The following is a 16,068-nucleotide window of genomic DNA, read 5'->3' on the forward strand; positions in this document are numbered from 1 at the left end:
TCCATCCACGCCTCCTCCCATGGACGTTGACTGATGGTAGACCCCTTCGTTGCAGCAGAAGGAAGACGCTCTCTCCCCGGTGCCCAAGGCAGGCCTCAGCCTCGTCCCCTCCACCGCCTCAGCCAAGGATGAGCCCGAGGAGCTGGACTTCATGTTTGACGAGGAGATGGAGCAGATGGATGGCCGCAGGAACACATTTACCGACTGGTCCGATGAGGACTCGGACTGCGAGATCGCCGACAATGACGTCAACAAGATCCTCATTGTGACACAGACGCCGCCCTACCTGCGCAAGCACCCAGGGGGTGACCGCACGGGCCACCACACGTCGCGCTCCAAGCTGACCAATGAGCTGGTGAAGGTGATCAACGACGGCCTGTACTACTACGAAGCAGATCTGTGGGATGACAACTACGAACCCGAGTACGCCACCATCAAGGTCAGTCCCTTTCACTTTAACTCTGTAGTCAGGTAGCAAGCACTCTTATCTAGAATAGGTGCATTCATTTGAGGACTGTGAGGATGGATATCAGAATTTTCAATAGGTAGTAACTAACTATTTGGGGACAGCCTAAGTAATTCCAGATTCTCTAGTTAAATGAGGCATGTGCCTAGTTTCCACCAGGACCGGAAACCATTTAAACAAAATCTTGTTGTGACAGTCACCATTCGGAGATAAAAAAACAAACAAATAGACAACAATAATAAACCAATCGGTTATGATCAGCCTCGTATCACTGATATAACTTAAGTGGGCTGTTTTTGTCCCTGCTCTCATTGTGGCAGGGCACTTTGTGCCATTCACGTGCCCCCCCCCCCCCCCCCCCCCATCCAGTGGTGTGTTAATAAATAAACCCTACCTGGGCTGCCTTTGCCTGGCTAAGGGCTCTGTGGAGTGGGTTTCGGGGACAAATGGCTCTTCAGATGTCTTCACAGGTAACTCAGAGATGGCTGGCGCTTGAAAAGTAAGTCTTGTTTCCTAGGTTGCATCCAAAATGGCATCCTATTTACCGCACTCCCGGAAATGTATGGGCCCTGTTCAAAAGTAATACACTATATCGGCAATAGGGTGCCATTTGCGACAAAAGCTCAGTGTGTGTAGAAGTCGAGTTCTAGTTTAGTTCCTATAATTTTGTTGCTATTTTTATACTATAGCCTAGTTGTATTCTTGGTCACCATGCCATGTTGGTGCGTGTCTGACCGTTGCCAAACTTTGAAGAAGGTACATTATGCTCCACAGATCATTGTTGATTACAGCCTATTTCCTAATCCCCCCCCCCCCCCATCTTTTGTTCGACTCTTGAAGAAGAAAAAAAACTGTTTTTGGACATGCAATGAGGTGGTGAAAATGATCACATGATCAAATGTTTTGCTTTTGAATGTTCATCACCTGGTCTGATTTGATATTGGGACGATTTATCGGACACAATTAAAGGCTAGTCCTGGACTAAGTCGATTTCTCTGGATCTAAATGGAGTTAGAATTTCGGTTGTGGTTGGGTCCACTCGGGTCTATCAGCTGTAGTGACAATCAAACAGGACTCTGTCTCGAGGGACAAGTTAGCATTTCGGTTGGGTCTCTGGTATATCGGGTCAACCAGGACCCGTGAAGACCTTTTTACAAAGAAGCACTTTCAATGGAAAATCTCCATTGTACATGCTTTTTATTCTAGGACTAGATCTGCCTTCCTGAAACGACCCATTGAGTTCACCACCGCTGTTTCACTGAGCCTCCCTGTCATGTCTCTGCAGCAAGAGGTGGAGAACTTCAAAAAGGTTCACCTGATCAGCCGAGAGGAGTTTGACTGCCTGACTCCAGAACCCCCCGTCGACCCCAACCAGGAGGTGCCCCCTGGACCCCCAAAGCCCCAGCAGAGTGAGTACCACAGACACATGAACGGATGAGACGCAGACCTCTTACTAAGACGGGGGGGGTCACACAGCTATGGCTTAATCGCATGCAAAACACAACCACTCTACTGAACCAACGTTGGGAAATAACACCAGATATAGAGAGCAGAATAATACAGTGGGAATGTTTCTATGGCTTTACAACACCGACAAGCTATAGGAATACCTCCACGTAAGTCTTATTCATGTGCATATTGAAATGGAAGCTGTGATCCAGAAATGACCCATATGAACACGTGACTCATCTCTCAGTTCCCGTAGACGCCTTGGCGAACAAACTGTTCGGTGCCCCTGAGCCTTCCACAATAGCACGCTCCCTCCCGACTACTGTACCTGACTCGCCCAACTACCGCAGTGCCCGGACACCCCGCACGCCTCGCACCCCGCACCGGAAGGACCCCGCCATGACGCCACGTTTCTACCCTGTTGTGAAGGAGAGCCGGCCCGTCGACGCCAAGGTAACAATTTTGCGTCTGACATTTTGCTTAGACTTACCCATATCCCGTAGATCTACCACGGTTCAGTTGTCTATTGGTTATTGATTCTGACATCTGTGAGGCGGCACACTGCTCCTCTATTCATTTACATCTGAAACCTCCGACTAGGGGTGGATTTGTGTCTGGGCATCTTGACTGCTGTGGGTACTGTTTGGTTAACTGTCCTCTCTCTAACCCCCCCCCCCTGTCTTTAGACCCCCAGGAAAAGGAAGACCAGGCACAGCTCCAACCCCCCCATGGAGTGCCACGTTGGCTGGGTGATGGACTCGCGGGAGCACCGATCTCGCACCGCCTCGGTCAGGTGAGTCAAGTCCCCTCATCTCCTGTTGCTAACGTTTTCACTTGTTCATATTACTACAGAAGTATTTTTGTCTTCTTTAGAACATTTCAATGCTATAAGAATTGTTGAGGTTGTACAGAATTGTTTATCACTTACACATTGGTACATGTACTTATACCAGCATCATACAGGTTTAATTTGTCGGTGGTGTTTGTATGTACTTTTAATCACTCCTCTTCCCTCTCTCTCCAGCTCCAACGCCAGCCCCTCAGAGGGTACACCTGTATTGGGGGGAATTGGCTGCACCCCCCAGTCGCTCCCCAATTTCCAGCACCCCTCCCACGAGCTGCTCAAGGAGAACGGCTTCACGCAACACGTTTATCACAAGTACCGTCGACGCTGCCTAAACGGTACACATAGCTACCCATATTCTTTCCCCAAACAAAGATCACACGCAGACACGATCACCCATTCACAGGCAGACACGATCACCCATTCACAGGCAGACACGATCACCCATTCACAGGCAGACACGATCACCCATTCACAGGCAGACACGATCACCCATTCACAGGCAGACACGATCACCCATTCACAGGCAGACACGATCACCCATTCACAGGCAGACACGATCACCCATTCACAGGCAGACACGATCACCCATTCACAGGCAGACACGATCACTCATTCAGAGACTAGAAAGTAACGACACATTATACTTGTGTGTAAATAGTTAGGAACACTGCGCATAGAAACAATAGCTGTTGCTTGCTTTGTCACAGGCTGCATCCCAAATGGTCAAATGGCCTACATAGTGCACTACTTTTGAAATGATAGGGAATAGGGTGGCATTTGGGACACAGATACGGTGTCTGACTGACCTTTAACCCCTCCACCCCACTAATCACAGAACGCAAGCGGTTGGGCATCGGCCAATCCCAGGAGATGAACACGCTGTTCCGTTTCTGGTCGTTCTTCCTGAGGGATCACTTCAACAGGAAGATGTATGAGGAGTTCAAGCAGCTGGTGGTGGAGGACGGCAAGGAGGGATACAGGTAATGCTTCATTTCATTCTTTGCTTAATACTTACCAATCTACCAATTATACACAGAACTTTGATTGTAAAGAGCCTAAAATTGCATGTTGGGCAAGGAGAGTGCAATGTGTGAAGGCTCTTGACCCGTAAAATGATTTGGGCCTAAAATTGTGTTTGGGAAGGGGAGGCAACAGGGGCAGACACTTGTTCCAGCCCTGCTCTAACACACCTGACTCAATCAAGCACAGGGCATTTTCTGCCAATTAAATCCTTGGGTGGTCCGCCTAAGCGTTTTTTGGGGGGCCGTCTAAGTCTAAACAGTGTACACAATTATTTTTCAGAAAGGGAAAAAAAAACATTTTTGTGTAAAACATCTAAAACCAGATATATGTAGAAAAGATAATGGACCTACTGAACTACAATATAAAGGCAACATGTAAAGTGTTGATCCCATGTTTCATGAGCTGCAATAAACAGATCCCAGACATTTTCCATATGCACAAAAATATTATTTCTCTCAAATGTTCCTGTTTAGTGAGTGTTTCTCCTTTGCCAAGATAATCCATCCACCTGAAAGGTGTGGCATATTGAAAAGATTATTTTAACAGCATGATCAATAAAACAAAAGGTCACTCTAAAATGTGCAGTTTTGTCACACAACACATTGCCATGGATGTCTCAAGTTTTGAGGGAGTGTGCTATTGGCATGCTGACTGCAGGAATGTTCATCATAGCTGTTGCCGGAGACTTTAATGTTCATTTCTCTACTATAAGCCACCTCCAATATTTTAGAGAATTTGTCAGTACGTCCAACCGGCATCACGACCGCAGACCATGTGTAACCACGCCAGCCCAGGACCTCCACACCTGGCTTCTTCACCTGCAGGATCGTCTGAGACCAACCACCCAGACAGCTGAGGAAACTGTGGGCTTGCACAACCAAAGAATTTCTGCACAAACTATCAGAAGCTTATCAGTGTGCTCGTCATCCTCACCACAACATTGAGCAGACTGCAGTTTGGCGTCATAAAAGACTTCAGTAGGAAAATGCTCACCTTCGATGGCCACTGGCTCGCTGGAGAAGTGTACTCTTCCCAGATGAATCCCGGTTTCAACTCTACCGGCAGGCAGTGTGTATGGCGTTGTGTGGGTGAGCAGCTTCCTGATGTCAACGATGGTGGTGGGGTTATGGCATGGGCAGACGAAAACAATGCCATTTTATTGATGGCGATTGTAATGCACAGAGATACCTTGACAAGATCACCCATTGAGCATGTTTGGAATGCTCTGGATTGACATGTACGACAGCGTGTTCAGGTTCCCGACAATATCCAGCAACTTTGCACAGCCATTGAAGAGGAGTGGGACAACATTCCACAGGCCACAATCAACAGCCTCATCAACTCTATGCGAAGGAGATGTGTTGCGCTGCATTAGGCAAATGGTGGTCATACCAGATTCAGAATCCATGCCCCCATAATTTTTTAAGGTATCTGTGACCAACAGATGCATATCTGTATTCCCAGTCATGTGAAATCCATAGGTTAGGGCCTAATTAATGTATTTCAATTGACTGATTTCCTTATTTAATTGTAACTCAGTAAAATCGGTGCATTTATATTTTTGTTCAGGGTATTTTTTTCATAATAAACTCAGCAAAATAAGAAACGTCTTCTCACTGTCAACTGCGTTTATTTTCATTAAACTTAACGTGTAAATATTTGTATGAACATAAGATTCAACAACTGAGACATGAACTGAACATGTTCCACAGACATGTGACTAACAGAAATGGAATAATGTGTCCCTGAACAAAGGGGAGGTCAAAATCAAAAGTACCAGTCAGTATCTGGTGTGGCCACAAGCTGCATTAGGTACTGCAGTGCATCTTCTCCTCGTGGACTGCACCAGATTTACCAGGTCTTGCTGTGAGATGTTACCCCACTCTTCCACCAAGGCACCTGCAAGTTCCCGGACACATCTGGGGGGAATGGCCCTAGCCCTCACCCTCCGATTCTACAGGTCTTAGACGTGCTCAATTGGATTGAGATCTGGGCTCTTCGCTGGCCATGGCAGAACACTGACATTCCTGTCTTGCATTAAATCACACACAGAACGAGCAGTATGGCTGGTGGCATTGTCATGCTGCAGGAAGGGTACCACATGAGGGAGGAGGATGTCTTCCCTGTAACGCAGAGCGTTGAGATTGCCTGCAATGACAACAAACTCAGTCCGATGATGCTGTGTCATAACGGCCCAGACCATGACGGACCCTCAACCTCCAAATCGATCCCGCTCCAGAGTACAGTCCTCGGTGCAACGCTCATTCCTTTGACGATAAATGTGAATCTGACCATCACCTCTGGTGAGACAAAACTGTGACTAATCAGTGAAGAGCACTTTTTTCCAGTCCTGTCTGGTCCAGCGACTGTGGGTTTGTGCCCATAGGCAACATTGTTGCCGGTGATGTCTGGTGAGGACCTGCCTTAAAACAGGCTTACAAGCCCTCAGTCCAGCCTCTCTCAGCCTATTGCGGACAGTCTGAGCACTGATGGAGCACTTGTTGCCATCCTGTACCTGTCCCGCAGGTGTGATGTTCGGATGTACCGATCCTGTGCAGGTGTTGTTACACGTGGTATGCCACTGCGAAGACAATCAGCTGTCCGTCCTGTCTCCCTGTAGTGCTGTCTTAGGAGTCTCACAGTACGCAAATTGCAATTTATTGACCTGGCCACATCTGCAGTCCTCATGCCTCCTTGCAGCAGGCCTCTTTAGTGTCCTATGTTTTCATAACTGTGACCTTAATTGCCTACCGTCTGTAAGCTGTTAGTGTCTTAACGACCGTTCCACAGGTGCAGATTCATTAATTGTTTATGGTTCATTGAACAAGCATGGGAAACGGCATTCAAACCCTTTACAATGAAGATCTGTGAAGTTATTTGGATTTTTACAAAATGTCTTTGAAAGACATGGTCCTTTTTCTGCATAGTTTATCATCTTTAAGAACTAACAATCACCAAAATAAAAGCTAGACAGTCAAGGTGGGTGAATAGAAAATTCCACTACCACTACTAGTGTTAGTAAATTGGTGTTTAGTCGATCACCACACAATGCTGATTAATACCGGTTGTCTGTATTGCAGGTACGGTTTGGAGTGCCTGTTCAGGTACTACAGCTACGGACTGGAAAGGAAATTCAGGCCAAACATTTTCAAGGACTTCCAGGAGGAGACCATGAAAGATTACGAAGCTGGTGAGATGCATCACCTAGGGAACCTCAACACATTCACACAGCGTGATAACTCTCGATTTGGTTACTACTGTTCCGCCACAATGAGTACATTCTGTGTACCAAATGGAACCATATTCCCCATATAGTGCACTACTTTTTACCAGAGCCTTCTATAGGGAATAGGGTGCCATTTGAGACCTTGGCTTAGACTTCTCCCTAACACCTGCCTGTATCTGTGTCCCCATCTCCCACAGGCCAGCTGTATGGGCTTGAGAAGTTTTGGGCATTTCTTAAATACTCCAAAAACAAGAACATGGGGATCGACCCCAAGTTGCAGGAGTGCTTGAGCAAGTTTAAGCGTCTCGAGGATTTCAGAATCGATGTAAGTAGGGAAACCTGTCAAAGTGTAATGTTCACTTCTACTTTTTACTTCTAGGGACACCTGTCAAAGAAGGTTAAATGTCCTCTTCTACATTTTACTATTAGGGACACCTGTCAAAGAAGGTTAAATGTCCTCTTCTACATTTTACTATTAGGGACACTTGTCAAAGAAGGTTAAATGTCCTCTTCTACATTTTACTATTAGGGACACTTGTCAAAGAAAGTGAAATATTCTCTTCTACTTTTTACTACTAAAGAAACATGTCAGTTACGTTTTGTCTTCTACTTTGTACTACTAGGGAAACCTGTCGGTTACGTTTTGTCTTCTACTTTGTACTACTAGGGAAACCTGTCGGTTACGTTTTGTCTTCTACTTTGTACTACTAGGGAAACCTGTCGGTTACGTTTTGTCTTCTACTTTGTACTACTAGGGAAACCTGTCGGTTACGTTTTGTCTTCTACTTTGTACTACTAGGGAAACCTGTCGGTTACGTTTTGTCTTCTACTTTGTACTACTAGGGAAACCTGTCGGTTACGTTTTGTCTTCTACTTTGTACTACTAGGGAAACCTGTCGGTTACGTTTTGTCTTCTACTTTGTACTACTAGGGAAACCTGTCAACGACAGTTACGTTTTGTCTTCTACTTTGTACTACTAGTGAAACCTGTCGGTTACATTTTCTCTTCTACTTTGTACTACTAGTGAAACCTGTCGGTTACGTTTTGTCTTCTACTTTTTACTACTAGTGAAACCTGTCAGTTACGTTTTGTCTTCTACTTTTTACTACTCGTGAAACCTGTCAACGACAGTTACATTTACTCTTCTACTTTGTACTACTAGTGAAACCTGTCAGTTACATTTTGTCTTCTACTTTGTACTACTAGGGAAACCTGTCAGTTACATTTTGTCTTCTACTTTTTACTACTAGGGAAACCTGTCAGTTACATTTTGTCTTCTACTTTTTACTACTAGTGAAACCTGTCAGTTACATTTTGTCTTCTACTTTTTACTACTAGTGAAACCTTTTCAAAGTACATGTTTAGACACCTTTAATACAACTTTTTCACTGCTGGCTACGTGAGTGCTATCATGCTTCCTCAAGCTTTTCTAGGGTCGAAGTACTGAGCAAGTGGGTTTGTTAACATTAAAAGAATCCCTGTTGCATAGAGATGTTTAGAGTAGGGGTGTGACTTTTCAACCAAATTGGGACCTTTAACATTTATAAAAAAATCCCTAACTTTTTTGTTGACAACTAAAATCACAGGGCAGTTATTACAACTACCACTAACAGGTCCCAATCATCATCATAAAAGGGACGTGTTAAATTAAACAAATACATAACTCAACGATGCTGCAAAGTTAGTAGGAGGAGATGGGCATCTTTAAAATGATTTGCCACGGACATAAAGCGCTCCGCACGTCATCCTCATTTACCGTTGAAAACAGTGGCAGTGAGACAGGGAAGTGACAGCAGCGAAGTCCTGTATGCCAATGCTTTAAGAAGTTAAATGTGAACTTAGCGAGGTGGAAATAAGAATCAGTGACAGTACAGGTGCAATGCTGAAAGGGAGGCACCTTGAGACCCAACTGGTTGCTGGCAGCATTGCGAAAAGGAATAGAGGGAGAAAATCACAGAGCTGTTTATAGAAATGATTGCAGTTGATATGAAGCCACTGTCAATGGTAGAGGATGTCTGCTTCAATGTTGCCCAAATGGCATGTCTAGAAGCAGACCACAAGATGACATGAAGTAGTACAACGATTGTTATGCAAGTAGGCCTACAATGAAGTCCCATCACTACTGACAACTGAGAGCATGGAGAGACAAGGCACACAGCAGAGAACCTAAAATGGCATTAACTATCATTGTTGCTGAGTGGGTGGGGGACAGCAGTAAGGTGAGTTCTGTCTTGTAGTGTTTCCACTAGATTGCACAGCCATAAAGTTCAAATTGGATATATCGTAAATTCATGAAAACAAAAATGTGTTTTTTGGTCTTCATTTAGGGTTATTCATAAGGCTAACATTGTGATTGAGGTTAGAATCACATTTTAAGAAGACAAATTGTAGAAATTCACAGGCTTTGTGACTTTGTAGCTGTAGTAACTGGTGACTACCGTCTGGTAGGTAGCCAGGTCGGCGGTAGATTGAACTGCATTGCCCCCTAGCGGTCATATGCAGGACCATATCTGAATTGTGACTTCACATCATTTTTAGATGTATTCTTTGCTGTTTAAACGTTAAGACATACCTAACATCAAAGTTGTATTTAATAATAGAATAATTAGGTGTTGCTTATATAGTCCTGTTTCAATGTGATAACCTGTACAAGTGTTGGGTGTGAAATGGACATTTATTTTTTGCAAATCCCACTCCCTCTGAGACACCATTGGAGAATGGGGTCACAGCCAGGGGGATCAGCCATTATTGAGGGCACCCCTGGAGCAATTAGTTTAATTCCCCTGCTCAAGCATAGAACGATAGATTTTCACCTTGTCGGCTTGGGGATTCGATCCAGACACCTTTCGGTTACTGGCCCAATGCTCCTACGCCTCAGGCTACCTGCCACCCCCATGGGTTATCTGTCAAGGGTGCTGCCCGTGCGCTCAGAAGCCAAAATGGGACAGTTGAAACGTTGCGATCTCTATAAATATTTATGGGATAACGGGAAAGAATGAGGAAGTGGATAGAATTTAATTTGTTATGATTATCAGTGAAATGAACGATTTTAAAACATCGATATAACACGTATTTGTCTTAACTGCATTGTTGGTTCAGGGATTGTAAGCATTTCATTGCAAGGTTGTATTTGTATACCTGTTGTATTCGGCATTTCACTGTAAGGTTGTATTTGTATACCTGTTGTATTCGGCATTTCACTGTAAGGTTGTATTTGTATACCTGTTGTATTCGGCATTTCACTGCAAGGTTGTATTTGTATACCTGTTGTATTCGGCATTTCACTGTAAGGTTGTATTTGTATACCTGTTGTATTCGGCATTTCACTGTAAGGTTGTATTTGTATACCTGTTGTATTCGGCATTTCACTGTAAGGTTGTATTTGTATACCTGTTGTATTCGGCATTTCACTGCAAGGTTGTATTCGGCATTTCACTGCAAGGTTGTATTCGGCATTTCACTGCAAGGTTGTATTCAGCATTTCACTGCAAGGTTGTGTTTGTATACCTGTTGTATTCAGCATTTCACTGCAAGGTTGTATTTGTATACCTGTTGTATTCGGCATTTCACTGCAAGGTTGTGTTCGGCATTTCACTGCAAGGTTGTATTCGGCATTTCACTGCAAGGTTGTATTCGGCATTTCACTACAAGGTTGTATTTGTATACCTGTTGTATTCGGCATTTCACTGCAAGGTTGTGTTTGTATACCTGTTGTATTCGGCATTTCACTGCAAGGTTGTATTTGTATACCTGTTGTATTCGGCATTTCACTGTAAGGTTGTATTTGTATACCTGTTGTATTCGGCATTTCACTGCAAGGTTGTATTCTGCATTTCACTGCAAGGTTGTGTTTGTATACCTGTTGTATTCGGCATTTCACTGCAAGGTTGTATTTGTATACCTGTTGTATTCTGCATTTCACTGCAAGGTTGTATTCTGCATTTCACTGCAAGGTTGTATTCTGCATTTCACTGCAAGGTTGTATTCTGCATTTCACTGCAAGGTTGTATTCTGCATTTCACTGCAAGGTTGTATTCTGCATTTCACTGCAAGGTTGTATTCTGCATTTCACTGCAAGGTTGTATTCTGCATTTCACTGCAAGGTTGTATTCTGCATTTCACTGCAAGGTTGTATTCGGCATTTCACTGCAAGGTTGTATTCGGCATTTCACTGCAAGGTTGTGTTTGGCATTTCACTGCAGGGTTGTGTTTGTATACCTGTTGTATTCGGCATTTCACTGCAAGGTTGTATTCGGCATTTCACTGCAAGGTTGTGTTTGTATACCTGTTGTATTCGGCATTTCACTGCAAGGTTGTATTCGGCATTTCACTGCAAGGTTGTGTTTGAGGATACCTGTTGTATTCGGCGCATGTGACGAATAACATTTGATTAGATTACTATGTATAGCTTTATAAGACTATAAGTGACCAAGCACACATGTTTCTACCTCTGCTTTTGAGAGGAGCTGGCGCCTTTCAGCTAAGCTAACAATATGCAAACTTCAATCTCGAAACTGCACGCAGAGAAATAAAAATACACAATTCTCTCAGTATCCCTTTAACAAAGAACAGGCCTGCCCTGTTCACCCTGTACTCTTTGGCTGCATCGCGAAAGGCACCCTATTCCTTACATAGTGCACTACTTTTGAGCAGGGCACATATTTCCATGTAAAAGGACCAATGAAAAATGAAGGCATGTATACATTTTTAAACCATATTCCATCCTAACAAAGGCTTTGCATTCTGGTCAAACCAATGGAAAAGGGATCAAAACGCAATCATGTTGAAGTCATTTCAACACTTATATTTCATTTTGGATAAATGATTTGTCTTCTGTAAGATTAAGAAACATTGCCCTGTGCCTTGTAATTCCGTTACCAAAAACCCACATATATTTTCTCTCCCTCATGAGGGAGGGTTAATGAATGTTCACAGAAGTAACAAGTAAAAGTTGACCTACCAATTAGTTTGTGTTTTTGCTGACATCAAGTTTATGAATTATTAAGTGATTAAAACTCGTAATTCTGTTACCAGAATTACAGTTGCCAGTTGCGGGACCTTATATAGACAGGTGTGCCTTTCCAAATCATGTCCAGTCAATTACATTTACCACAGGTGGCCTCCAATCAAGTTGTAGAACCATCTCAAGGATTGTGAATGGAAACAGGGATTCACCTGAGCTCAACCCTTTTTTACTTGGAATAAAACATGTTTTCTTTGTTATTATGGGGTACTGTGTGTAGATTGAGGATTTTTATTTAATCCATTTTAGAATAATGCTGCAATGTAACAAAGGGGTCTGAATACTTTCCGAATGCACTGTATCTACGTCAATTACCTCGTACACTTGCACATAGAGTCGGTACTGGTACCCCGTGTATAGCCATGGTATTTATTATTTTTCTCTCCGTTGTTGGTAAGTAATTATTTCACTGATAGTCTGTTGTTTACGAAGCATGTGACAAATACATTTTGATTTGTATGTCATAGCTGACACCCATTCTTTCTGCAGACATCTTTTGAATCTTATTTCAAAGCAGATATTTAACAGTTTTGAAAAAATGTGGTCACGTGAAAACTGAGGATGATTTTACTGTAATTCTGTTGCCACACTGCATCTGCACAGTTCATCCAGTAAATGTGTTTCTGTGAAATGTTCTGTGTAAATTGTTCAATTGTGCATAGTTCATTGCTTTGTTAAACTTTGAAATCAATGTTTTTTCTTTAGCATAGATTTGAAAGTGAAAAATCTGACAATGTGGAATTGCCCTTTTAGAATGTCCGTAGAGCCCCAGTCAATCCCACCATTGTCCTTCATTACAGCCCCCGATGGAGGAGGGAGGTCGCAAGAGACACTCATCCAGCGGAGACTGTCGCCGCCGCCACCCCTCCCAGGGCTCCAGCCGCCCCCACAGCCAAACTGGCTTCGGCCCCGTTCGCCCAGGGCCCCACCAGGGAGGATGCCAAAATCAGCAACCAGAGCCAGCGCCCGCAGCCCAGACCTCGGCAACCGCATCAGACGCCCAGCCACCAAAGTAACCCCGACAACCCTCAGCCACTTGGATCAACTCAACGTCATTGAATATTTTCTGCGCCGCAAGAATGCGAGAATGACTTTCTGCCGAACAGCTTGTGATTGAATAAATCAAGGCTCTTCCATTTTGATTTATTTAGTTTGAAACACCCAGCGTTTTGACTTATTAGAGACGAAACTGAATGACTATTGAAGGAGTGGATGAAGTATTTTAATTTGCAATCCTTGGCATATTTTCTCCCCGTGGTTATTACAATGTTTGACATGGTTTCTGAGGACGTTTGATGGCAACTGCGAACCTTGTGATTCCTTTCTGTTGATGGACCCTCTTTCCACTTGACACCATCTAGTTGGTGGATTAGAAATTGATGCGTTGAAAAATACATATTTAACTTGATTTGCGCGAGAGAGAAATAGAGGGAGAAAAAATAGAATAGTCAAAACACCAAACCAAATGATGAAAAAAATGACTTGTACCAGTCCCTCAGTATGAACAAGATCATTGAAAGTTGCCTTATTTTGATGTTTTTCCTGCTTTACTTGTGCCCGCCACCGTAATGTCGATTGTACAGCATTGACAATTGCAAATATGCAACATTGGTCACCACCTACAGTAGTGGCTACTCAGTGACTCCCTGCCTGCCAAACAGTTTTGAACGCAACCTGCTGAATGTGTCATCAAGCCCCACCCCTCAGTGTGTTTGCAATTTGTGGTTCTTTGTGCTGAAACGCTTTGCTGGGGGGGCAGCCGCTCCTGACATCCCCCCCCAAATCTATCCATCCATCAATCACCATTGAGGCTACAGGACTGGAATCACCAATCCGGATTACTTGAGAAGAAAGAAGAAGAAGAAAAAGTGGAAAGGTTTATCAGTCGATCTGGTGGGTTATGTTCTGCTTCCCAGGGCTAAACAAGGCAGGGTTTCAGTCTGCAGCTTAGCATGGCCTATAACATTGCATCTCACCAGCGCTTCCACACACACACACACCCCTCGTATGCTTTTTTTCCAGAGGCTCTACTCTGTTCATCTGGAGGAGTACAACCAATGGACAGACGGTCTCCCTTCTGACCCCTGAACCCAACCCACCTGTTCTATTCCCATGAACATCTGACTACATACAGTCAGATAAACTATAATAATCTGGTGTGGATAACATCATCTTCATCCGACAGAGGACTGATGATATCAAATAGATGAGTGATAAATTTTTTCTTCACCAATGTGAATTGGACAGAAGATAACTTTCACCTCCAGGTGACTTGTTTTATTGTTTATAGAACAGTTTATATTCGACTTGCATGTGTACATACTTCTTCTTTTAAATGGTCTGAAATGACATTTTTTTTTTTTTTGCTGTGTTTCTAGCTATGCTATGGGTATATGGTCCTCTTTAGTTCAATATCAATTGGCATAAATAACAGAACTGTTCCTTCTGCTGGAGGTTGAGAAGGGATTCATATTCACAGGTGGTTCCGCTGTGTCAATTTAAAACAAACATGACATTGGCCATTCTATTTTCATTAACTGTCATTGTTGAAAAAGTTGAGTTTTTAATGAGAATTAACTTTCTTTTTAGCTTTTTGTCCCCCTGTGTTGTGGGTTTAACTCAAGGGAACTGTGAGTCAATTGAGTGTGCTTGTATGATTGATTGAATCACTCAAGAAATTGTTTACTCAAGGAATAAAGACATAACTTTCCGAATGCACCCCCAGTGAATGTCCCGTCTCACTCGTCCTAGACCAGGATAGAGGGGACAGGTAAGACCTGTCCTTTGGGGTCCAGTCTAATCGTTAGCACAGTGCATCAGACCCTGTGGGTGGAACCGTTGGTGCTCCAATGAACTCAGCAGGACACCAGACATGGCGCCCCCTAGTGTCAGATGGGCTGGCGAAAAAGAGGGGAAGGGAGGACGTAACCCACTTTGGGTTTGTCAATATTCAGAGGTTATGAATGGCTATGATGTCTGGGGACTGAAAAAAAGGGCAAAATTCCATAAAGCCAAATAAATGAAAATAGCTGTATATCAACCATAGATTTTTTTTATAGTTCATTACCATTACAATATCCTAGGCTTGTCATGAGGGGGAATAAAATAATAAAAACAAATGTAAAATACTTGAATAAGATCTTGTATTATAGCATTTAATATCCATAATATCTGCTTTGTAGGCTGTGATTTGCTATTGGTGTTATTTGTAGTAATTGTGCTGTTCCTTATATATATAAAAAAAAACATTAAATGGACAAAAAAAACTTAAACACCAACTCTGTCATCGTCCTGTTATTTACTTGTCTGTTCCCTGTAGGGTATTCCAGAAAGCAGTTTCATTGAGTTAACAAGCTAATTTTGATAAACTGACACTGTTTTTCTGTCAGATTTTTTATTTTTTAAAGCTACATTTGTATATTGCTGGTTGTTGTCAACTCACTGGGTATGTTTGAGCAGTAATGCTAACAGCCGACTGCAGAAGAAAGTCTACGAGTGATTTCGGGGGCGGTGCATCTGCAACAGCTGAAAGTTGGACACTGTTGTGGTTTTACCTACAGCAAGGCTCCAACCCCCATACCACACATTTACAAACGTACAGTTATGACTATAACTACTGTTCCCTGAAGGGGAGAAACTAAGTACAATACAGTTACGGGGAGCTAGCGCCCTCTACTGAAGAACATTAATCACACCTGACTAGGCCAATGCACACCGTGCCTAACTGTAAGCCCCACCTTCCACAGGCAATAAACCAGAGGCAAGGATTCATTCTTTCAATTCAGTACCGCTCTTCACCAAGCCCAGAACTGGGCAGCACGTGGCCGAAGAGATGTACCTAATTTCCCTCCTTCAGGGAATAGTAGTTATAGTTATAACTGTACGTTCCCTTTGTCAACTTTGTGCAACACAGCTATGGGGATAGCCCCAAGCCAACATCAAATGAAATGGCCCACGGACGACCACCCAGAGTTCCAAGCCAACCTGTGGTATTTGGGTATTGCGCAACCCCTGGTCCACTCAATGTACATGC

The 16,068-nt window shown here is 43.5% G+C and overlaps 1 protein-coding gene across 3 annotated transcripts in view; it reads left to right on the forward strand.

Moving 5' to 3' along the window:
- Window positions 1-15,273, forward strand: part of LOC109867323 (La ribonucleoprotein 1, translational regulator) — an 89,007-nt gene extending 73,734 nt beyond the window's left edge. For all 3 annotated transcript variants that reach the window (XM_020456427.2, XM_020456428.2, XM_020456430.2), the window contains 9 exons: window positions 41-439; window positions 1,752-1,875; window positions 2,163-2,368; window positions 2,602-2,708; window positions 2,940-3,097; window positions 3,598-3,742; window positions 6,866-6,975; window positions 7,209-7,336; window positions 12,836-15,273. In XM_020456427.2, coding sequence (XP_020312016.1) covers window positions 41-439; window positions 1,752-1,875; window positions 2,163-2,368; window positions 2,602-2,708; window positions 2,940-3,097; window positions 3,598-3,742; window positions 6,866-6,975; window positions 7,209-7,336; window positions 12,836-13,051 — 1,593 coding nt within the window. In that variant the 3' untranslated portion in view covers window positions 13,052-15,273. The remainder of the gene's footprint in view (window positions 1-40; window positions 440-1,751; window positions 1,876-2,162; window positions 2,369-2,601; window positions 2,709-2,939; window positions 3,098-3,597; window positions 3,743-6,865; window positions 6,976-7,208; window positions 7,337-12,835) is intronic.
- The last annotated feature ends 795 nt before the right edge of the window (window positions 15,274-16,068 follow it).

The sequence above is a fragment of the Oncorhynchus kisutch genome, linkage group LG22 (assembly GCF_002021735.2).
Source record: "Oncorhynchus kisutch isolate 150728-3 linkage group LG22, Okis_V2, whole genome shotgun sequence".
Classification (NCBI taxonomy): domain Eukaryota; kingdom Metazoa; phylum Chordata; class Actinopteri; order Salmoniformes; family Salmonidae; genus Oncorhynchus; species Oncorhynchus kisutch.